The following is a 24851-nucleotide window of genomic DNA, read 5'->3' as shown; positions in this document are numbered from 1 at the left end:
TGGAATGGACTGTTTGGTCTTCAAATTCTGTCTTAATTACACTTTCTGGTAGATGTAGTTGAAGGATAAGGAAAATTAACTTTGGTTAATAGATAGAAAGATGGTAGGTACCTGGTCACATATGAAATGGAGAGTCAGTCCCCGAACAATGGCATTGGCTCTTTTGCAGGTGGGTGGCTTGGGTGGATAGAAAACATTGCATAAAATATTTTTTCCCCATCAATTTTAGGGTCAACCTCTGTCAATTTTTTTGTGTTTTTTAATGGCTGCAGATTTATGGGGGGGAAAAAAATAAGTGGTAGATAAAAAGGAATATCCCATGCCTTAAAAAGAAATTATGTGAAAATGTAAGGACTTGATTTGATCTGCCCTATCCCCCCTCCTTCCCCCACCCTGCCCTTTCCTCTGCTTGATAAGGCTAAAATCCACAGAAGTTTGAATTGGCAGAACAGAATATAAATAGGTATCCTTGCTGTAAGAATGGAAACTAGCAAAAGGCAAAATAGGAATGAAGTTTCCTTATCTTTATGACTTTGAGTGTAGATAACTTATGGACAGGAGTAGGAGAGAGGGCAGAGAGTCTGTTCAAAGGATGTGAAGGGGAGTACAAAGCCACTAGGCTGACTCATTATGCATCAGGAAGAAACTGTTTCATCAGCATAATTAAATCTTGAACACAAGGCATAGTGGTTATGGTAAATTGTTCTCCTGAAATACATTTATTTGTTTATAATGATATAGAGGGTAAAATGGATGGGATTTTGTGCATGTGTGCTTGTTGTGTGTAGGAGGTAGGAAAGGAGGTCTCTGGGTTGAACCCCGGGGTTCTGACACGGCCAGTGGTCTGGATGCGGGTGCAATTTGCTGACCTGAGGAATACGGGGGAGTGTGGGTCTGGGGACAAGATGAAGAGTTTGATTTTGGACATATTTAGAAGAGCAAGTGGAAATATCTGGTAAGCAGTTGGATGGATTGGTCTGAAACTTGGGTGAAAGATCTGGTTGAGTGAAACACAAGAGTAAATGTGATTTTCCAAGGAAACCACATACAGGGAGAAGAGGGAGATTGAAAAGATTGGCCCAAACTCCTTAACAGGTTATGGCAGAAGGAAGCCCGAGGTATAGAGGAGAACAAAAGATGTCTTTGGATATACCAAATACAGGGCAGAAAGCATGCCTCACTGGAAAAGGAGAGATGCTATGCCTCCCAGAGAAAACCATAATTCAAAAAGAGTCATGTACCACAGTGTTCATTGCAGCACTATTACAATAGCCAGGACACGGAAGCAACCTAAGTGTCCATCGACAGATGAATGGATAGAGAAGATGTGACACATATATACAATGGAATATTACACAGTCATAAAAAGAAACAAAATTGAGTTGTTTGTAGTGAGGTGGATGGACCTAGAGTCTGTCATACAGAGTGAAGTACGTCAGAAAGAGAAAAATACTGTATGCTAACACATATATATGGAATCTAAAAAAAAAAAAAAAAAGGCTCTGAAGAACCTAGGGGCAGGACAGGAGTAGTGACTCAGACGTAGAGAATGGACTTGAGGACACGGGGAGGGGGAAGGGTAAGCTGGGACTAAGTATGAGAGTGGCATGGACATATATACACTACCAAACGTAAAATAGATAGCTAGTGGGAAGCAGCCGCATAGCCCAGGGAGATCAGCTCAGTGTTTTGTGACCACCTAGAGGGGTGGGATAGGGAGGGTGGGAGGGAGACACAAGAGGGAGGAGATAAGGGGACATATATATAGCTGATTCACTTTGTTATAAAGCAGAAACTAACACACCATTGTAAAGCAATTATACTCCAATAAAGATGTTAAAAAAGAAAACAACAAATACAGAAAGGAAATGAATAGAAAGCAGCAGCGTACTTGGGCCACTCTTGTGGGGAGGTGCTCAGAAGCTGCAAATCAGGAACTGGGGAGGCAGGAAGGAGCACCTGCTGTGAGCTGCTCTCCTCTCCTTGGGGCTAAGAGGGCGCAGGGGGACCTTGATTCCCCCAGTCACATGCCTCAGTGTCAGGAGACCGAAAGCTCAGGCCCTGGACTGACAGAGCATGGGTGGGCCTCGCTGGAGTGGCCTGATCCACTGCCCTACAGGGCATGAGTCAGTAGCAGAGCAGTTACCATGGAAAGTGGGTCAGTGTAAAGTTCCTTTTTTTTTTTTTCCCTGTCTTTTTGAAAAGTCAGGCTTGCTTTTCTCTTATTTGTTGTTTATTATATTACTATGAAATAGTTATATCTCACAGTTTTATGGGCTAATTCTTTACATATGTTAGCTCCCTTAATTTGTCACATTAGCGGTCTGATATAGGTAATATCTTTGTCCTTGATATTACCTATGAGGAAATGGAAACACAGAGAGGTTTAGCAGCTTGCCCAAAGCCACACAGCTAGTAAATTATGGATTTGGAGTTTGGTCTTAGGTGGTCTGGCTTGAGTCCATGCTTTTAACCCCCATTTTATGTCACTATCCTATCCTAATAATGGCTATTGTTATTGTTATATCATTCCTGCCTATATTTTAAAATTGGAAAATGGAGGAGAATCTTATTACTTGCTCAGCCTTTCTATTGGAATTCATTGGGATTCCTACTGTCGCGTTTAGAATTTTACTTAGGCACATTCTGCTTTTTCTTGAAACCTCTAGAGATTTCGTCTGCTCGCATTGAAGCAATGGATTATGATAACTCACCAAGGAAAAACATAAAAAAACTTTTTCTTTTAGGGCATCTGCTGTCATCCTCATTATAAAAGATTTATAGTTCTCTTTCAGGGATTTCAGTTTAATTTATGGATCTGAGAGTTGACTGTTGAGAGATTTTTATTTTTCTTAATGCCTAAACCGCTCCTCAGCAAGGTAGTAGGTTTGGGGAAGAATTAACCCATTTTATTCCTAATCAGCCCATGTCATTGCTGCTGACCCTTACTTCTGAGCAGTCCCCTTGGAGACCCGGAAGAGTTCATGGCTTTTCCACAGTGACCTAATGTACTGTTTAATCCCTGGAGAACATATGGTTTATTGAATATGTCTTCCCAATATGCTATTAGTGATTGTGTTTTTGGTCAGCTAATAGAGTCATGTGTAATTATTCAAAATGGATTTGAATTATGATTTGGTGAGAAGAGAGGGTTACAGAGTTTACCCTCAGATCATAAAATTTGAGAGCTGGGGAGAATCTTGATCATAATAGACCAGGCAGTTCAGTTTATAGATGAGGTTATGGCACGCGCAGGGCTTTATGAGAGTACGGAGAAGCCCTCGTCCCCGGGGTATGGGGGCGCAGGAGCAGGGCGGGGCTGCCAGCAGGAGGAGGTGCTGCATCCTGAAACTGCAGAGCAGTTTCATCTTGTGCACCGATGCCAATCAGCTGGGAGAGGCTGTCAACATCACTTTATTGAGACAGATTTTGAGGCTCAGTTTTGGCCCAGCAGGAAAGAATGCCACAGTCTCTAGCAATACCTTCATGGGTGCCATGGGGGAAGTGACAGTGCGTCTCACCTATTTCCAGTTGCTGTTTTAAAGGCCGAATGTTAGCCAGGGGAATAATAGGAAGAAGACCATTCCAGGTTGGGGTGTGGGGGGATGGGATGGCTAGCACGAGGAAAGGCACAGAGGCAGGCGAGAGCTTGACATGTGGGACAGAAAGGGTGAGCCCCGGAAGGGATTGGAGAGAGGGCCTGGGGTGATGTTCAGGGGCCAGATGGCTAAAGGCCTGGGCTGCCAAGGTAAGGAACTTGGGCCTTAGCTCTTAGGGAAGAAGGAGCCACTGAAGACTTTCCTGGAGGATTGTACAAAGAGGTTTGAGACTAGCAACATGCTGATTTGAAAATGTGTTTTAAAAAACCTTCTGGGGGCTTCCCTGGTGGCGCAGTGGTTGAGAGTCCGCCTGCCGATGCAGGGGACATGGGTTCGTGCCCCGGTCCGGGAAGATCCCACATGCCGCGGAGCGGCTGGGCCCGTGAGCCATGGCCGCTGAGCCTGCGCGTCCGGAGCCTGTGCTCCGCAAGGGGAGAGGCCACAACAGTGAGAGGCCCGCGTACCGCAAAAAAGGAAAAAAAACAACAACAAAAAAAACCTTCTTCTGCATCCTAGCTATAAGCCGATCGTGGAATATATCGATGCCCAGTTTGAGGCCTACTTGCAAGAGGAATTGAAGATCAAACGTTCTCTCTTCAACTACCACGACACCAGGATCCACGCATGCCTCTACTTCATTGCCCCCACTGGACATTCGCTGAAGTCCCTGGACCTGGTCACCATGAAGAAGCTGGACAGTAAGGTACTCACTGCTGTTCTGGGTACCGTCCACTGTCCTGTAAGATCACTTCTATCCGGGGGCCCCAATTTAACTCTGCTTTCAGTGTAACTTGGTGTTTTGTTTTAAAGACTATGTTTTAGAGCAGTTTTAGGTTCACAGCAAAACTAAGAGGAAGGTGCAGAGATTTTCCACATACTCGCTGCCCCGTGACATGCATGGCCCCACTCCCACCCCATTGCCAACATTCCCATCAGATGGTGTATTTGTACAACTGGAGAACCTACAGTGCCACATCACTGTCACCCCAAGTCCATAGTTTACATGAGGGTGCACTCTTGGTGTTGTACATTCTGTGGGCTTAGACACATTTATAATGACATGTATTCATCACTAGAGTATCATACAGAGTAATTTCACTGCCCTAAAAGGCTTCTGTGTGCCACCTGTTTATCCCTCCCTACTTCCTAACCCTGTGTTTGTTTTTTCTGGTTGACGGAGCCATAGGGTTTTGAAAAAAATGGTTCAAAACCTCTCTGGATATTAGGACAAAATAAAACAAACAAAACCATGTAGCTTATTACAAAGTATTTTTAGTTCTTAAATTAGCACTAGTGTATGCTCTGTTGAGGGTTGGGGAATTATACAGTGGAGACACCTAAAGGGTCATAGGAAGGGTTGAATTTAGTGAGATTGAACTATAATTTCATGCTGTGTTTATTTTCTTAAAAACTTTCTTTTAAATCTCTCTGAAAGGTTTTTACAGGTTTGGCTTTAATTTGAAGTTTAACATGGAAAAAAAACTGTTTATTTTTTTTTTATCTATGTGATAAGGATGGTCCAACTTCTTAGATTTTAAAACTGAGCTGCACCATTTGTTCAAAAGAAGTGGAGTCTCAGATCAAGCCTGACCCCTAACCTTTGCACATTTATAACCTTTCTCCTTCACAACATTTGGAGGAAGGGACTGATGAGTTTGACAACATTTGATGATCTACTTTATGATTAATTGAGATATAGTATTTCCTCTTAGATTCTAACCTCCTTTTGAGTTCAATACAAAGTTTTACCTTTAGAGGGCTTTGTTGGGTGTTATTTTCTGTCCGAACAACACTGTTTAAAAGATGCCTTTGCTCCGGAGGGACGTAATACTGAGAGAATGCTGAGAAGATCAGCCTGTCCCCAAGGCCTCTGCCTGTACCAGCCCAAAAAGGGGCCTGCGGGCTGACACCGAGCCAGGCACCCGGGGCCCCCAGCTTGCGCAGACGCACTGCTTTACAGAAACATATTCTACCAGCCAGAAAGGAGTCCTGCAGCTAGAGCACTCTTGGGAGAATAAATGGAAACCCTTCCTCGTCTCATTTGATTCAGCTTCAGTGAACCATCGATGGTGGCTCACTGGGCAGGGAGGTCTGCTTCCTGCCTGTCGGGTCCTTGAGGGCAGGGCTGGGAAGCAGACAGCGGGAGGTGGCTTCCTCTCTGAGGCTGAGCTTGTAGACCACGCCAGGGTGATATCCAACAACAGGAGTATGCTTCAATTTAAAAAGGGAAAGAAAATAAGGCAAAACAAACAGCTAATCAAAACAAAATAAAACAATCACTACAAAGCTGGTTAAACTGCTTTCAAAGAACTATTGTTGTAGAGCTGAAGTGCTAGGGAGTATCTGAAAACGGTATTGTCAAGGTTTGTTGATACAAGTAAAGTGAAGAGTTAAGGCAAACAGATGACAATTTCAGACAGGATTTCCAAGCACCTGCCACTGAGGAAGAAGAGATTTTAAATCTAAATTTGCTTGGTTCCTCTATGTACTCTAATCAAATTGGCCAAGAAAATACGAACCTCTGCCATTTTGTCCATGTTGATATTAATCCAATACTAAGTGTGCACAAAAGTTAGCCAGTACAAACCATAGGGGGGGGTTTGTTCCCCACGTCCTGGTCCAGGCGTTCTCCCACCCTCAATGATGTCTGTCTCGCTGAGGCAACTTGCTGCGGGAAGCCCACTCATGATAAGGTTAGGATTGGGTTGAGGAATAGGGCAGGACAGATTTTTCCATCAACGGGTCATCTCACTCTGGTTTATCAGGGATATTTGACTTGGCTCTTGGGATAAAAAGAGAAGCAAAGGAATGCAGATGTGACCCGGAAAACCCCCCCAAAGACTCCCTCTTCTCTGGCTGGGACTGATGGCTTTCTCACGGAGCCTGTTCCCTTTTCACCTGAGCTGGGTGGAGAGCATGGTCCCCGGTATCAGATGTCAGTAGCAACTTGTTGAAACCTCTGTACCAATCAGGGAGTGGAAGAAAGTTAATTGTAAAAAATCGATTTTAAAGAATGTGTCCTGTGGACAGTGCTGGGGTAAGTTGGGAGCAGAGTGTCCCACCTTGGGCTTTGGGGCTTGCGCTTGAGGGTCCTTGGCCCTCGTTCTGGGCTTTCTGCCAGTGTTGTCAAACGTCAGAGTTCTTACCTGGTCTTTGTATCTGATGCTCTGAAAGTGAGCCTTGTCTTTTGGCGCTAGGTCTCATTCTGGCACAAAGAAGTAATGTGATAGAAGCTGATTTTCAAGAGAATTAGTTGGTGTGATTTTGAAAAATTTTAAAGTAGGTGAAATCAATTTTGTTTCGGTTAATACTTAGGTTCTCTGCTTCCAGCAGTTCTCAAGTCATCAGAAGAAAGAAAGGATGCTGTCCTGCATAGAGCTGAATATTCCACTATTCTAACTAATGAAAATCTTGGTATTAGACTGTTAGAAACATGCAAAAATCAAACTCCTAAAGTAGCTGGGAGGAGTCAAAAAGGAGTGGTTACTCAAAGAATAGGCTTCTTTGTTACCGCTCTTTGTCATAGAGTAACACTTCCTTTTACACGGTAAAGAAGAATGAGGTGGCATAGAAGAGGAAATTACGAGGATGCTTTCTTTCAGTGCCAGATGGGAGCGAGTAAAAATGTTCAGAGATGGAACTAAAAGATTATTCCATATCTTCTTAATTTTGCATCTAGGTAAAAAGTCCAATATTTAATATCATCTCTATTTCTAAGGGAAGTCTTACAATTTCTGCTTCTTTGTTTTCTGTATTTTATTCATTTGTCTATTTTTCTTACGTTGGAATCGTATAAAAATGGATGTGTTTGGTTTATAGGTGAACATCATTCCAATCATTGCAAAAGCTGACACCATTGCCAAGAACGAATTGCACAAATTCAAGAGTAAGATCATGAGTGAACTAGTCAGCAATGGAGTCCAGATATATCAGTTCCCCACAGACGAAGAAACGGTGGCAGAAATTAATGCAACGATGAGTGTAAGTCCTCAAGTAAGAAAGGACCAACCAGTGATTTTCTTGAAAGCTTTTCTTAGTAGCAGCATTGTGCAGTGGCTAGAACATTGGACTAGCATCTAACATACTCAGTGGGGTCCAGCTCTGCCACTGTTTCAAGTCATTTAATCACCCTACTCCTCAGTTTGTCCATCTGTCAAATGGGAGAGTTAGACAAGATCTCCAATCTCCTTCCTGCTCTAACAGTTATGATTTCCACAGCAAATCTTGTGGGAAGGGAATGCCAGCCCAGCACCATTTCACACAAAGCAGCTTAGAGGAACTAGCTCTCCGCTTGCTTCTGCCAGTGTCAGCAGAAATATATCCACCTGCCTCTCTTTTGCTTCTGTGATTGGTTCCTGCCTTTTGCTCCTTTCTGCATTCCCCACCCGTTCCTGAATCATGAGGTAAACTGGCAGTGGAATTTCCACATCACAGGGAGGAATGGTCAGGAGATAAATGATGAAAGCTTCAGCAATCTAGGTGTGCCTGTGATATAATCTCTCCTGATGACACTCCATCCTGCTAGTCGATACCCAAGTCTTTCCCACGGCTCCTGTGTGTCTCGTAGCCATGGCTCACCTCTGTGTCACGTAACTGTACCCATCTTTCTTCAGCTGGGAATGCCCGACTTCCGTAGAAGAAGCAGCATTCTTCACACATAGTTGATGCCCACTGAGGGTGTTTGGAATTCTTAAAACTGCAGGTTAGCTTCAATGGAATGTAATTAGAAGCTGTTAAATAGCTTGGCCTTCCCTGAATACGTGCTCGAAATTGATTCAGAAGTGTGCTGGTGGCAGCGGAAGTCAGTCTAGATTTTTTAATTTGTGGTCCGTTGAGGTATGTTTTACTTTCCTCAGATCTGATCATGACAAGTGTCTAATCAAGTCATTATTAAAGGCACTAGAGGTGCTCTTTTTTTTTTTTTCCCGGTACGCGGGCCTCTCACTGTTGTGGCCTCTCCCGTTGCGGAGCACAGGCTCCGGACGCGCAGGCTCAGCGGCCACGGCTCACGGGCCCAGCCGCTCCGCGGCATGTGGGATCTTCCCGGACCGGGGCACGAACCCGTGTCCCCTGCGTCGGCAGGCGGACTCTCAACCACTGCGCCACCAGGGAAGCCCCAAAGGCGCTCTTTTAATTAACAGCTTTGTTGAGATATAATTGATATGCTGTATGACATCCATTTAAAGTATACAATTCAGTGGTTTTTAGCGTATTCACAGAATTGTGCAACTATTGCTGCAATCAATTTTAGAACATTTTCATCCCCCCGGGAGGAAACCGTATACCTTTCAGATGTCAGCCCTCTAACCATCAAACACTGGCAACCACTAATCTACCTCCTAGTCTCTGTAGGTTTGCCTGTTCTGGACATTGTATATAAAGAAAGTCATACTGAAGCTTGTCTGGAGAATTAAATGACTTGGTCAAAGCCTTCCAGTTAAGAGCAGCACTGGGATTCTGACCCAGTCCACCTGGTCCCAGTCTCGTTGCTGTTTGCCATCGTAAATAGGAGACCAGACTAATTCCACAAAACTGCTTCTTCCTTCTTCCATTCAGCATACGGACTTTTCTAGATATGGCTGTTATCATTTAAGGAGGAACTTTTCCCATAAATCACTCCCGACATGATTAGGGCTTTGGAAGGGAATGTAACTTTCCCCTTCTCTGGGAAATTGTTGAATTTAAAATTTTATGGGGCGTCCCTGGTAGCCCAGTGGTTAAGAATCTGCCTGCCAATGCAGGGGACACGGGTTTGAGCCCTGGTCCGGGAAGATCCCACATGCCGCGGAGCAACTAGGCCGCTGCACCACAACTGCTGAGCCTGCGCTCTAGAGCCTGCGTGCCATGACTACTGAAGCCCGCGTGCCTAGAGCCCAGGCTCCGCAATAAGAGAAGCTACCGCAACGAGAATCCCGCGCACTGTAACAAAAAGTAGCCCGTTCTCACTGCAACTATAGAAAGCCCGTGCACAGCAACGAAGGCCCAAAGCAGCCAAAAATAAATTAAAAAAAAATTTTTTTTAAATAAAATAAATAAAATTCAGGGATCTCATTAATGCAGAGATAGACCAGCTCGGCTCTGTCCTAGTCTGGTCACACTGAGTCATGTGACCCCCTCTGGCTGTCATGCTCCTGTGTCCAGGATAGTAAAGGGTCTGGAATCCTTGGAAGGAACTGGAGAGCAGATTCTTCCTGGGAAATGGCCATGAGGGCATGCGAAAGGAAGGTAATCATAGGGGAGAGCGACTAGACTCACTTAAAAGGTAGAACCAAAACCAGAGGGCAAAAGAGCATTGCGGGCTTTGGGCCCAGTGAAGTGCACGTTTAACTCTTGGTACCTTCATCACAAGTAGTTGGTGGGCAACAGATTCTGCTTCAACTCACTCAGATGAGGTACCACGGAGGGAATTCCTACATAGGCTCCACCCCTAAAATTCTCTGGTTCTGGGTACTGAGAACTTGGTGATAATAGTAGTGCCTGACATTTTGACATTTATGGAGCACTTATTACCATGCATCGGGCACTGCTCCAGGCTCCACATTTAATGTTCACAACAGTCCCACGGACCCAAGCGGAGGAGCGTACTTGGTTGTAGCATCACTAAAAGCTCAGGCTGGGACGGCACGTGTTTATTCGGCCGTAGGACTGTCATTTGGGGTCAGTGGGATTCAGGAAGTAACATGAATGAATACCATCCAATTTTTCTCTGTATACCCCTTCCTGTCCTTTTAAATAATTTTGCATGGCCATGAAACTAAATTTGTGTTACATTTCTTAGAAAGAAAATACCCATGAATCTTTGCTCTTTTTCTCTCTTTATCAGATTCACAGAACTGATATTCCCAAATTCATTGTGCTCTTTATCAAGGAATTTTCTTCTAGGGTCTTCCTTGCAGGCAGTTCCTGGTGATGAAATCCCATATGATAAGTGGAAAGCAGATTTCCTTGGCGGTTGCTTTCGTCACTCAGGTCGAGTGGAGGGGGCAGTTCCCTGGGTCGGCACAGCAGAACGTGGGCTGGAAGGGTCCTATTACCCCTCAGCTCCAGGGAACCGCATTTCAGTTCCAGATGCTGAAAAAGAGAACGTGCTTTCTTTCCTTCCTACAGAGTGTGAGATGAACTAGACAATATAAGTATCTGGAGCGCCAGACCAAATACCAGTTGGGCGGCCCGGGCTGAGGATTTTGCCAAGCTCTGGGAGAGGATCTGGCTTTAAAACACTCTTGTCTGCCTCAGTGTATCTGTAGTGGAAGAGCACTGGGTCAGGGAGCCTTAAATAATAATTCTCAGAGCAGCCATTTCAGATGTTATTCTCACGTGCTAGTAGGAGAAAGATAGAATTACTGTTTTCTCCCCGGAATGTAGCCATAGTTACCAAATAAACCAACGTGGCACAGCCAGTTGTCTTGAATAGTAGCTCTGCTCAAGGTAAGTCGGGGTGCAAGGCTTGAGCCAGTAAGTTGAGCTAAAGTATATTTGACTTGAATTTTGTGCAATTATCAACTGTCTGAAGCAGTGCTGTTCAGTAGAAATATAAGCCACACGAGTAATTTAAATTTTCCAGTAGCCATATTTTTTTTTTAATAAATAAATAAATTTATTTATTTATTTATTTTTGGCTCTGTTGGGTCTTCGTTTCTGTGCGAGGGCTTCCTCTAGTTGCGGCGAGCGGGTCCGCTCTTCATCGCGGTGCGCGGGCTTCTCACTACCGCGGCCTCTCTCGTTGTGGAGCACAGGCTCTGGACACGCAGGCTCAGTAGTTGTGGCTCACGGGCCCAGTCGCTTCGCGGCATGTGGGGTCTTCCCAGACCAGGGCTCGAACCCGTGTCCCCTGCATTGGCAGGCAGCTCAACCGCTGAGCCACCAGGGAAGTCCCAGTAGCCACATTTTTAAAAAGTAAAAAGAAACATAAAATTAATTTTAAGACCTTATTTAACCCAGTATATCAAAAATATCATTTCAACATGTAACCAATATAAAAATTATTAATGAGATGTTTCCATAGCAGGGCTTTGAAGTCCTCTGTGTGTATGTGTGTGTGTATTCTTTTTTTGTCGTACCACGTGACTTGTGGGATCTTAGTTCCCCAGCCAGGGGTTTAATCCAGTCGCTGGCAGTGAGTGTCGAGTTCTAACCACTGGACTGCCAGGGAATTCCCCCAATGTATAGTTTATAATTACATACATCCCATCTTGGACGCATACCTAACTTACTGCTAACATATTTCAAAGTTTTTCAATGTGAAGTAAGTACCAAAAAGATAATTTTCCTTCATGTTTGCATCTACGTTAACAAAACTGGTTCTTTTTTTTAAGAAGATCTGAGTTTGAAGCAAAGTGAAATGCAGTCCTACCAAAACAATAAAGTGATAATTAATGGAAAAATATTTCACACTGCTTCCCTTTAAATGTAACTTAATTAAAAGTAAATAAAATTTAAATTTTCTTCATTTTACAAGCCTCCTTTCAAGTGCTCAATAACCACATAGACCAGTGGCTAGTCTCAGGCAGCGGACGTCCCACGCTTACCATATGAATCGCAAAGACTCCTAGTTTCCCCGAGTCCAGCTCATGTCAGATACTTGGCATCTGGTTGTAGGGGGGTCGGATACACGAAGCCCAATCCCACTGAACTGTTGAGCCCCTCGCTCTTCTGCCCTCCCTCGCCTTCTCTTGCCCTGAGCAGAGGCCTGCGGGGGGAGGGGGCGTGTGGAAGCGGAGGAGAGCACGTGTTTGCAGCACGGGGAGGATAACCGCTCTCTGTCTCTCTGTTGCTGGCAGGTCCACCTCCCTTTCGCAGTGGTCGGCAGCACCGAGGAGGTGAAGATTGGCAACAAGATGGCAAAGGCCAGGCAGTACCCCTGGGGTGTGGTGCAGGGTACGTGCGCATCGCGGGGAAGGGCTTCCTCGTGTGTCACCCCCAGGGTGGCTGTCCCCGTGGGGTTTGGGTGGGTCCTTGATGTGGGCAGGTGGAAGGGGGTGGCAGGGTTTTACACCTGGCAGTCTTGGAGGCCAGAAAGAAGCAGGGAGGCTGGGAAGCAATGGAGAGAAGTGGTTGCAGAGCCCTAGTGCCGATGAGGCAGCCCCCCAAGAATGCTGGGTTGTGTGGGGAATTTCGTAGAAATTCCTGCTGGAAGAGAGATCTTCCCTGGGAGTTTGAATGAGTTCTTCATCAGCAAAGAATAAGAAAAGCTGCAGAAAGCTTCTTGCGAACAAGAGGATACTTGTTTCTCCATTATCTCTGGAAAAATTGTCTTCTTGGTTTTTTTTTTTTTTGGAAATTGTCTTCTCAGTAAATATCTGAGAACAAGGGACCTATAATTGTTGTGGGACATGACCACAATCTCTAACCTGAAGACATTTCCTATGTCACTTTGATGGGCAAGGTCTCAGATTCTATTACCAACCCTTGTGTGTTGTGAAGGAGGGACGTCCAATGCTATGGATTAAGTAGGGTGGCTGCAGAAAGTTCCCTCATTGGCTTATGATATATCAGTCCTCCGTTTCCTTTGTTCTGAGTAAAGGCAATAAATCTGTGAGACATGAGAAAGCACAGTACCTTTGAGATCTGTAGGAAAATTATGGTTTTTATCAATCTTCCCAAATTCTCTACAATAGAAAAACTTGCTTTATAGTGTTGTTGATAAAATTAAAGGAGATGATACATAAACACTGCCTTGTACAGGTCCCGACAGCACGGAGGGGTAGAAATCGGCCTGGCTTTGGAGCCAGAGGTGACGGGGTCTGAATATAGACTCTGCTGCCTCTGTCTGGGAGGTCAACCTGCTCATCAAAGCCACGCTCTGCATCTGGGAATCCTGCTAGGCAGAACTGCTACCAGGAGTCAAGACAGTATTGGCAAAGCTCCTCCCACGGTGCCGCGCCCTCAGCAGCCACCCTCATCAGCAGTCATGGTCCCTGCTGTCAGAAATCCTGTCTCTGTAGGGGTGTAAGGAGGATCCAGTGAAGGATCTTCGGGTGACCTTGAGGCCTCCGAGATTTCAGGGGCAATGGTAACTACGTCTTAGAAAGATCACTTCAGATTTTCGTGACATCGCTGCTGAGAGCCCTCCCCGCTCTCTTCCCCATCTCCTGCAGTTGAGAATGAAAACCACTGTGATTTTGTGAAACTTCGGGAGATGCTGATCCGTGTGAACATGGAAGACTTGCGAGAACAGACTCACACCCGCCATTATGAGCTGTATCGGCGCTGTAAGCTCGAAGAGATGGGGTTCAAGGACACCGACCCTGACAGCAAGCCCTTCAGGTATGTGGGCACCTGGCAGTCAGGCCCCCCAGGCAGCGGTGTGAGTGGCGTGCTGGCGCATCACAGAAATGCTCGTTGGATTGAGATATGGGTGGTGGAGGGACCTGGGGGGGGGGGCAGATTCGTAGCACGGATCGCCAGGCGTTGCGATAACCGCTTTATTTGCATCATCTAGAGTACCCGATGTAGCTGATGTCATTATTGCATCCTCATTTTACAGATGAGGAAATGAAGGCACTGCACGTGTAAACAGCCTGCCCAAGGAGGAAGTGACAGGTCTGAGTTTTGAACCTCTGTTCTTAACTGTTATACTCACAGAGGCACAGAACCTGGTCCAGGCATTTACAAAGGTGTGGGGGCTCACTACAGTTTGTCCCGTTCATTTTTGCCAAATAGGTTTAACTTGCCATGTCTCCTACTTTCTGACGTGCTCTTACTAGGTTCCAGTGAACCAGTACAATTCTAACAACACGAATGAGTACTGAAGGCAACAACTTACAGAACATTTGCTATGTATTTTCCCACACCGCTGATGGACTGAGAGGAAGAGGCAAAACGTGAAGGGGAGAATATCGAAGTTAATGTAGAATTAGTGGCCCTGCAAGGGCCAGGCCCTGTTAGAGCCCAGTGGTGGGGAAGGGTTGGTGGGGGCAGAGTGCCGGGGCCACTCCAGGCTTGGTGAACGGTCAGAGGAAGGTTTGCCGCCATCTGGTACAGGACAGGATTGCTTCACGGGGATCTGAGTTGAGGTGATGTGAGGTGTGTCTGTGCTTGGCGCCTGTACTGATCGGGGGCCACGGCTCCTTGGAGAAGACTGTTTTCCTCCTCTTTTGTGGCTGGCCTGGACTCCCACTCAAATGTCTAGGAGCGGCTGGCCACGGTGCCTGAGGCAGCCTGTGTGCAGTGTCAGTGGACTCCCTCCGCTGGATCTGAGCTGCCATTGCAGCGGCAGGGAGGTTATTTTCTTGGAATCTCTTTAGTTTGGTGAAGTCTGGACTGGTCTCCCAGTGAAGTGTTCCTGTGGAATGTATTTGGTGAGAACAAATGGAGACCCCAGACAGAGGGCTTCTAACCAAAAAGTTAGCTTCTAGCTAAGTTTGCATCATTTAGTCCTGCTCTAGGGGCTTGTAAAATTGGCCCTCTTCATTCACGTGAAATGTGCTTTCTGAGGCTGGGTAGAGGATGCCCTTTTGTATACACAAGTTTAGGGGATTGAACTTTGAAATGCGTTGACCAAAAAATAGCCCCTACACAATCTCTGAGGAAAATGGTTTTTGTGTGGCAGAGACTATCTTTATTTTTTCATAGAGTTTTTTTTTTTTTTCCACCCATGCATAGAGATGAAACGAAAGGAACCACAGTAAAAATGGAACCCATGTGCCCTCCGCCCTCGTTCAAACCCAGGCGATGTTGAAGGGTGAAGGGGCAGCAGTGTGGGTTCAAGTCTTAACCCTGCTACTACCCAACTCCTTAACCTGTCTGGGCCTCAGGTTCTTCATCTGTAAAACGAGGAGCTGGGCTAGATCAGGGGACAGTCAGATCTAGTAGGAGAACTTTTTCTAGAATGTGCCACAGAGGAAATGCTCTAGGCTCTGTGGACCATGTAGTCTCTGTCCCAGTGATTCAACCCCACCCTTGTAGTGTGAAAGCAGCCAGAGACCCTAACGTGAAGGAACAGGAGTGGCTGTGTTCCAATAAAAACGTATTTACAAAAACAGGCAGGGCCAGAGTTTGCCCTCGGGCTGTAATTGGCCAGCCCCTGGCCTAGATCATCTCTTGGAGCCCTGAGCTGCCTGCAGAAGTTAGAATGCATGTGACTGTTTCTTAAGTCTGTGAGAGGTAATTTACCTCCCCAAATGTTAAGACCCATTCAGCACAGCTGTGTTTTTTTCAGCTCTCGAATTTGGAGTCTGTGATGCAGGCCCCTTCACTAACCTTCCACCATCTCGACCAACTGGGGTTCCTGGTTCCCGGGAACCAGGGCTGGTGAGGATTTCCTGCTGCTGCCCGTGTCTCTGCGTTTGAGTTACAGTTTCTCCTGCAAGGCCAGGGTAGCTGCCGCCAGGAGGAGGGTTGCTGGGTGGGTCCAGCCTGTCCTGCAAGGACCCCAGGGGCTTCAGGACCCGTGGTGGACGTCGCTGAGGCCTGACTTGTAGAGAATGTGCTTTATTCACACGTATCCCCCTCCCCATTTGGTTCCTTTTCTACTGGCCTGAGGGTTCCTTTCTGAGGATGAAAAGGAGGGAAATATATTTTATATAAAATATATTTTGTAAATGTAAATATGTTATATATAAATATATATATAAAACCAAGGCCTTTACTCTTTTCCCTGTATAAGAAAATAAGAAACAGAGAAAAGTAGACCTTCTAAAAATAAACACTCGTCTCAGTTTCTGGGAACCCTGGAAATAGTTTCTCCTCTTAGAAACCCACTCAGTCAACCTCAGTTGGCCCTCTTGGTGTAGGCAGGATCATTTGGAACATGAAAGTTGGCTTTGAGTCACATGTCTTGGCAGATAGCAAGGTGAAATAAACTTGGTCTTCCTCTCCTTGGAAACCACTGCTTTACAAAGGGCCCAGCCTCTCCCTTGGAGGAGTTTCCAGCCTCCCCAGCACTTCCTGTGAGCCTGACACTGAGGGTGCAGGAGGGGAACTGCGTGAATGATGACACAGTTAAGGAAAAGCAAAAGCCACAGTTAATTTAAGGGATTTCCCATTTCAAAGTCGTCATGCCTGGATGCTCATAGAAGGCTTTTTTTTCCCTGTGAATTTAGGGTGAGCTTGGAGGAGTTATCAGTGGAGGACTCAAGGCTTTTATATTCTCAAAGTAGATAGAGGATCCCTTCACGGGTGTACAGTGAAGTCCGTCCTCCCCTCTGGGCACCCTGTGCCCACCACTTGCCCTCTGGGTGCCACTTGTGTTTATACCATGTGTTTATAAAGCAGAGAGTGGCCTCTACAGCCGAGGCCCGTTAAGCGGGAGCTCCCCTGAATATATGACACCGTGTGAAACCAAACCAGAAGCTGGGCGAGCACAGGAACAGGCCGCATTTAAGCCTTGGAAGTCCGTCCCGGGCACAAAAGCTGAACCTGTCCCTGGTGCTTTCCTTCAACCTGCCCGTGTCTCTCTTGTCTTGCGGTAGAATCTTTCTCTCTGTCCCTACACGTGTATATGTCCAGGCGTCAACCTGCTTTTTCTTGTGCGCATCTTTCCCACCTGCTGCCCTGCAGCCTCAGAGCTCATGCCTCACCCCAGCCGGAGTGCCCATGCCTTCGCTGGACCCAGGTCCCCCAGACCCTGGCCCCTTTCCGGCTGGCATTGGGGGAAGATGGGGGCGGGGATGGGTCTTGTCGCTGCTGCTTGTCTCCTGAGATGCCACCGCCCTCTTCCTAACACTCCATCCTCACCTCAAAGCACCACCTTCTCCTTGACTCTGCCTGTCAGGTCACAAAAAGTGCTCCTTTACTGCCCCTCTCTCAAGAAATCACAAAGGTTTCAGGCCCATGAGACCATTCATTTTTAGGAGCATGGAGGCCTCACTTCCCCAGCCTTGGGAGGTGGGGCTCCCACCTGAGCTAGGTGGCCCAGCTGAAAATCCCGGCTCTGTCACTTCTTCACTGTGTGACCTGCACGGGTTAGGAAGCCCCTCTGTGTCCGAGTTTCTCCATGTATAAAATGGGAGGTGATAATAATAGCTACCTCACTGCGCTGTTGTAAGGATAACACATTTGCGTGTGTAAGTTCCTCCGTAAACCCCGGTGGTGGCGTGCGGTGCTCTGGCCTGCCCCCCACTGGGTGGTCCGGGAGACGTAACAGGGAGACAGCTGTGCTACGTGAATTACCGGAGTGCACGATGAACTGGAGTGTCAGTGCTCATTTTCCCTTCCCTTGACCTCCATAAGCAAAGCCTGCCCCTCCCAAAAGCTGTTAGAAGAGAATGAGAAGATAAAAGCCTCAAACCAGCCCAAACCCTCATGAAAAAATTGTTCACTTCTCACTTGGAAAAGGGTGTTAATAACTACAATTAAAAATTAAGTTGGAAGAGCTAGAAATTGCAAAAGGTATCATCACTTTAGGTATCTGAGAGGGTACTATAGATGCAGTTCCTTCTGGACTGGTTTTCACTGACTGGAAGCATAGGGGAGGGTGTCTGGTGTCTCTCACTCACATGATTTCTGCAGGTGCCCAGGGAGTAGGATCTGTGACTGCCTTGCTAAGAAACCTACTGCAGGTCACTCCTTGGAGTGGAGGGTTTATGATTTCTTTCTCATACGTTGCTTATGAGTTCCAGTGTCAGAGTTGCAAAGCTGGTTCCTGTCCCCGGATGCAGCCATCTAATAAGCAGCGTGTGTTGAGGCCATCTGGCTGGTGGCAACATTGCTCCTTAACCTTTCTCTAGAACATGCGCTTTCCAGCTTTGGGCTGCAACCTTCACTATCACATGTGTTCTACATTGTGATCCAATATACACATATCGTGAAGTGATACCTGCTCTTAGAGTTTGCACTGCATTCTGGTTTCTTCTATCCTGTTCTCTAAACTTTTTCTTTTAACATACTGGTTAAAACCCTTGATTGGGTCATGACCCATAGTTTGAAAATGGATCTCCAGAAACTGGAGCCTAAGCTAGGTTGTGGTTGGGACTGGATCAGGTCGAGTCACGCTGAGGGGTCTCAGAATTCCAGTAGCATTACCCAAAGGACCTTCTCTCTGTGGGTCACTTAACAGAAGTTTCCACAATTAAACAAATTTGGTTCTAAGTGAATCAACTTAAACAGGTTTTGTTTTTTTTTTTAATTGAGGGACTTTTCAGAGCACTTAAGACAAGCAGTGGTTGGCAGACTAGTTACATCAAGTCACCTGGAAGCGTTTTAAAAATACAGATTACTTTTGCCTTCGCCTGACATCCTGCGTCAGCAGCTCCAGGAGTGGAGTTAGGAAACTGTGCTCAGAAAAGTCCAGGAAAACACGCCCAGGCGACCCTGACGTGCTGCAGGTCTTGGGAGCCACCGTGCGCTGTGGCTCTCCTAAAGGGAGGTCACACATTGCATTTTCCTTTCGTTCTTTTGGCTTGGGAACCCCACTTTTGAAGATTTCTTGAAACTAGCGATCTCTGGAACACACTTTGGGTCATGTTTCTTGGTAGTGTTTCTCTACTAGGTGTTCCACTGCTTGTTAAGAAAGAAGCGGAAGATGGATTCATTATCTTAAAATCAACAAAAACTGGGTTCCCCAAAAATTTCATAGCAGGGACAAGTCATCTTCTGCCTTTGGCCATTCTGACACAAATGATAGTGACAAAGAGTTTATTAGAAGCTAACAAGCAAAATCAAACTCATGAATTATTTTATAGTTTCATTATCCGTGCATTTCTCTATAGCTTAAATTTCAAGTCCAAATATTGCTATTAATATTAGCCAACACTAATGTCGGCCAAACTTGCTTTTGTCTCCTAAGATAATGTGAAAGCCAGATATACCTCCAGAAACTCCAAACTCGTGATTGTCCATTACCCAGGCAGTGTTGACACTCTTGAGGGCAGGAGAACTGATTGTTCAGCAACCAATAAGAGCATTGATTATAGAAGTATAAACAATCCTAATTAATGCATTTTGTAAGTATGCTGCTCTGTATAAACGTATATCCACATGCACACGCCCCTCCACCACCTGAATGTCCTTCTCCTTCTACATGGACAAGTGTGAATGCCGGGGTGGCTCTTCATGGAGCCTGGGCTCACCCACAGGCGCTCTTCATTTTGGAATCAGCACTTTGGATGAATTTGGTCCCTGGGTAAAAGTGGATAATCCTGCTGCAGACTTGTGTAACTGTAACAACCCTTGTTCTAGGGAAACTGCAAGGGAGAGAGAGAGATAGCAATTACCGGCAAATGTATCTCTGTTTGTGTAAGTGTGGGTGTGGGTGTCTGTTTTTTTTTCTAAGTTGTGTTACCAAAGGTGATTTTTCTGTAAATATATCTCTTCTGACTTGGAGGTAAAACTGAGTGATGGCCTTTGCTTTAAAATATTGGGCCCCGGGCTTCCCTGGTGGCGCAGTGGTTGAGAACCCGCCTGCCAATGCAGGGGACACGGGTTCGTGCCCTGGTCCGGGAAGATCCCACATGCCGCTGAGCGGCTGGGCCCGTGAGCCATGGCCACTGAGCCTGTGCGTCCGGAGTCTGTGCTCCGCAACGGGAGAGGCCACAACAGTGAGAGGCCCGCGTACGGCAAAAAAAAAAAAAAAAAAAAAAAAAAAAATATTGGGCCCCAAGTTCTGTAGACAGTCAGGGGGAGGATAAGGTTTAAAATAAAAATCAAACTCCTCCCTGCTCTATTTACAATTGTTAATACCACTTGAAGAGCAGCAATTTTCTGTAATACCTTGAGATACACTATTGTCTCTTTAGATGGTTCACTGAGTCTGTTTTCTAAATTGGGGGCTGGAGGAAGACAAGTGCGGGGGTAACATTTATTAAGCACCGATGTTGTCTCAAATGCTTTACTCGCTCTGCCCACATTTACCTCCCGAAATCATGGGCCCCGGAAGGCACTATATTCAGAGAACACTGAGGCTGAGAGGCCGTGCCCTTCCGAAGATCAGTCAGTAAATTGCTGTGAACCCCAAACCAACCCTGGTGGATCTGTCTGGCTCCAGTGCCGATGCATTTCTCTCTCTACACCCCCTCCATCTTCTAAAATTCTAAATCACGTCTTCTGTATCTACGTGGTGCTGAACTGGGAGATTCTGGCCAGCCCAGGCTTCCCCTGTGTGAATGCCTGTAGCATACAGCTTGGCCAGTAAGAGACATCCCATTAGTGCTACCCTGTACTTACGGCCGCATCTCTGGTTCCTGATGTGCTTGTCTTTCTGATCGCCACATAACTAAAAAGAAAGATGATGCCATTTTGTGTGTCCTTGAACCTGGTGAGTTGGCAGCCTTATTTATTTTGAGGAAGTGGCTGGGTAGGAATTGTCTGGACTGAAATTTCTTATCATGCAACTTCATGACACTGTCCTTGGTTTGTGGCTTTTGAATAGTCTTCAGGAGACATATGAAGCAAAAAGGAATGAATTTCTGGGAGAACTTCAGAAGAAAGAAGAAGAAATGAGACAGATGTTTGTCATGAGAGTGAAGGAGAAAGAAGCTGAACTTAAGGAGGCAGAGAAAGAGGTAAGCCACCTGTCCTTGCATCCAGGGGAGATACAGACAAGACAGGCCTTCGTGCTGCTTTAAGCACTTGCTACATATGTTCTGTCACACGAGGGGCCTAACTAACCTGGTACGAAGAGTAGGGCAGCCAGTCTTATCCCCATTTCACAGATGGTAACACTGAGTGTCGTAAAGCTTAAGTTATTTATGCAGTCACATACCTAGTTAGTAGCAAAGCCAAGACTAAAGCTAGAACTTAGGTTTCCAGACCTGATCCCACATTCCTTGTAACTCCATATTTCATCAATTTACAAGTGATGAAACATAAGATTTGCAATTCTGGGACCATTATTGTCTCAGTCTACCAGTCAACTCAGTGAGCTAAACAGTGGGGGGCCCTTCGCCCCTGTCTGATGGGGGACGGGCTCCGTCTGCCATGTCTGTGCTCTGACTTCCCTCTGGGATGCACACCCCGGCTCCAGTGTCCCACTGACTCTAGTTCCCCGCGCCCAGCCCAGGGTAGCTGCATCCTAGAGGTTACCTTGGATTCCTTTTTTATTTCTAAAGAAGTGTTTATTGATTATTTAAGTTTTATTTTGAGAAGTTTCTTGAAACACAAAGTATAGTTTTTGGTGTATCACTTTTTTTTTTTTTTTTTGCGGTACGTGGGCCTCTCACTGTTGTGGCCTCTCCCGTTGCGGAGTACAGGCTCCGGACGCGCAGGCTCAGCGGCCATGGCTCATGGGCCCAGCCGCTCCACGGCATGTGGGATCCTCCCAGACCTGGGCACGAACCCGTGTCCCCTGCCTCGGCAGGCGGACTTTCAACCACTACGCCACCAGGGAAGCCCGGTGTATCACTTTTGATATGGAACAAAGTTGTTTCTAATAATTAAGCACAGAGACACACAAATTATCACTTTAAAATATTTTAAGCACACAAAATCTGCCTAAAACTGCACAGATGAATGTATATTTCATTATAAGGTACCCATTATTTAAATTAAACCAAGAACTTAATTTAGTTGCCATTAGATTAATGAAGTGTGGAAACTTTTAAGGTCACTTGATTAAATGTAAATGCATCCTTTTTACTTATATTTGTTTCTTATATGTAATACCCTAAATACACGGCTAAACGTGTGCATAGAATAAAGTGAAATAACAATGAGTATTTTCAGATGTACAGATTATTTCACATTATGATGAGTAGTAATTTGATCTCATTTTAAGTAATATTTTCATTATAATAAGATACAGTTTTAGCAGAGTTCAGAATTAAAAAGTCAATTCTCTTCAGATTTTAAAATGACCCAATTAATTCTTTAGCTGATATAGCTCAATGAATATTACTCATTTTACCCTGTTAAGAGATAAACTGAGGGACTTCCCTGGTGGTCCAGTGGTTAAGAATCTGCACTTCCACTGCAAGGGGGCACGGGTTCAATCCCTGATCAGGGAACTAAGATCCCACATGCTGTGCAGCGTGGCCAGAAATTAAAAAAAAAAAAAGATAAACTGAGGCGCATTACAATTTATAAGAGTTTATCTGAGCAAACATCAATTGGAATCAGGCCCCATGGATTTCTGCTGTAACAGTCACCCCAATGAGAGCAAGAAATAGGTTTGCCTTTGATGGTAGATAATAAGAAACTTAGAGGTTATTTAAATAGCTAAGTACTCACCCTAGTTTTGCTGCAGAGAAAGGAAAGTTGAGCCTTATTTGCTGTTGGCTTTAAGTATCAAGTTGAATGCTAGGTAAAAATTCTAGAATTATCTAAATAGTAAGGATTTTCCCCTCCCTCCCTCCCAGTTTTTTTTTAATATAAATTTATTTATTTATTTTTGGCTGCGTTGGGTCTTTGTTGCTGTGCGTGGGCTTTCTCTAGTTGTGGCTAGCAGGGGCTACTCTTCGTTGCGGTGTGTGGGCTTCTCCTTGCAGTGGCTTCTCTTGTTGCGGAGCACGGGCTCTAGAGTGCAGGCTCAGTAGTTGTGGCGCACGGGCTCTAGGTGTGCGGGCTCAGTAGTTGTGGCTCGTGGGCTCTAGAGCGCAGGCTCAGTAGTTGTGGCGCACGGGCTTAGTTGCTCCGCGGCATGTGGGATCTTTCCGGACCAGGGCTCGAACCCGTGTCCCCTGCATTGGCAGGTGGATTCTTAACCACTGTGCCACCAGGGAAGCCCCCTTCCAGTTTTTGTTTCTGCATTGTGATAATTTTCTAAATTCAGTTTGTCAAGTGCCCGAAATTTCTCCACATACTCTTCTTATTTGAATAGTATGGGTACATATATCTGTAGTCACTGTGTAAGTCTCTAAGTAAATATAGATTATACTTTTCAAACAAGGACCAGAAGTACAGAACTTTTCTTACCACTAGGGTGAGTTTCTTATTAGGAGCATGGATAATTTTTATTTTCTTCTTTATGCTTTTTACAATGAACACGTATTTTATTATCAGAAAAAGTGCACAGAGGTTCCCCTTAGTGCTAAGGGGTCCAAGTTTCAACAGTGTGTAGGGCTCCAAGGGGTGCTTTTCACCACCTCGGCCTGGCTCAGCACCAGACGGTACCTCAGTCGTGTAACTAAAGCACGGGCAGCGGCACACACACGTTCTGCTTCTGAACGGATCCAGGTAGCCTTACGCCAGTAAGCGTACCATTCCCTCCACCAAGCTCGTCTTCCTCCTCTTCTCTCCAGCTCCACGAGAAGTTCGACCTCCTAAAGCGGACACACCAAGAAGAGAAGAAGAAAGTGGAAGACAAGAAGAAGGAACTGGAGGAGGAGGTGAACAATTTCCAGAAGAAGAAGGCGGCAGCTCAGTTGCTACAGTCCCAGGCCCAGCAGTCTGGGGCCCAGCAAACCAAGAAAGACAAGGATAAGAAAAAGTAAGCAGGTGTCACCCCCATGCAGCGGGGCCCTCTAACAATTTATTCCTCTTGCATGTCTCTACTTTTCCCATTTACAGACTGGAAACTGGCCTATTACCAGAAAGATAAAAGCAAGAATTTTCTCTACAGTGCAGGGGAGACGACAAAGGTTTTTAAAGTATTTCTAAAGGGTACACAGACACTAATTTATAAAACTTGACCACACGATCAAGCAATCAGGACTGGAGTAACCTGTCATCTCCAGTAGTATCTTCTGCACCAACACTAGGACTCTTGAGAAGACAGTGCGTTTCTCTTCACTACTCTCTGGAGACAATCCTCATGGCTCTTGATAAAGGGCATCCTAAAATTACGATTGTTAGAATTATTTTTCTATTCTCCGTTGTAAGGCTTAAGAAGCCAGTCGTTGAAAGTCTTGTTCCCAAAATGAAAGATTTGGAAGAACTCCTAGTGGCCACTAGTTTTCCCTCTAAATTCCACAAGACGATGAATCGTTTTATTGTGAAAATGGGATCAAAATGCCCGTTAAGACACCTCCACCAATTCTCAAGACACACCTGTACCCGCACAAAATTTTTTTTAAATATGGCCTTGATTTAATGTGCCAAAGGGTCAGATTCTGCTTTAGAGTTGTCGCTTCCTATGACACCCCAAGAGCAGCGGCCTGAATCCAGTGGGAGATGTGGGCCTGCCTTGAAATTCTGCTGTGATTTGAAGCTTTACATCAAATCACCTGAAAGACTAGAGGGTGCCATTTTATGACAATTACTATTGGTTTGACAGTAAGCACAGTGGTCAGTAAGATACCTTTGAAGAAACCTTAGTGCTAGCTGGGTGGTGAGCCCATGGATGCCACCCTGCTTTGTCTGTTTAAGGTGTGGTCCTCTGAGGGCGTGTTTCAGGATTCCTGCTCTTCATCCATTGCTAAGGTTCTAGGGCAAAGGCTG

The 24851-nt window shown here is 45.6% G+C and overlaps 1 protein-coding gene across 8 annotated transcripts in view; it reads left to right on the top strand.

Annotated features, from left to right (window-relative positions):
- The window catches only part of SEPTIN11 (septin 11), a 124301-nt gene that overhangs the window by 85268 nt on the left and 14182 nt on the right, over positions 1 to 24851 (top strand). For all 8 annotated transcript variants that reach the window (XM_060012314.1, XM_060012313.1, XM_060012311.1 and 5 more), the window contains 6 exons: positions 4116 to 4302; positions 7419 to 7580; positions 12380 to 12476; positions 13697 to 13865; positions 20908 to 21040; positions 23714 to 23901. In XM_060012314.1, the coding sequence (XP_059868297.1) occupies positions 4116 to 4302; positions 7419 to 7580; positions 12380 to 12476; positions 13697 to 13865; positions 20908 to 21040; positions 23714 to 23901 (936 nt within the window). The remainder of the gene's footprint in view (positions 1 to 4115; positions 4303 to 7418; positions 7581 to 12379; positions 12477 to 13696; positions 13866 to 20907; positions 21041 to 23713; positions 23902 to 24851) is intronic.

This window comes from Delphinus delphis, chromosome 5 (genome assembly GCF_949987515.2).
Source record: "Delphinus delphis chromosome 5, mDelDel1.2, whole genome shotgun sequence".
Taxonomy (NCBI): domain Eukaryota; kingdom Metazoa; phylum Chordata; class Mammalia; order Artiodactyla; family Delphinidae; genus Delphinus; species Delphinus delphis.
Note: the sequence above shows the minus strand (reverse complement) of the source record. Positions and strands in the feature narration are given on the sequence as shown.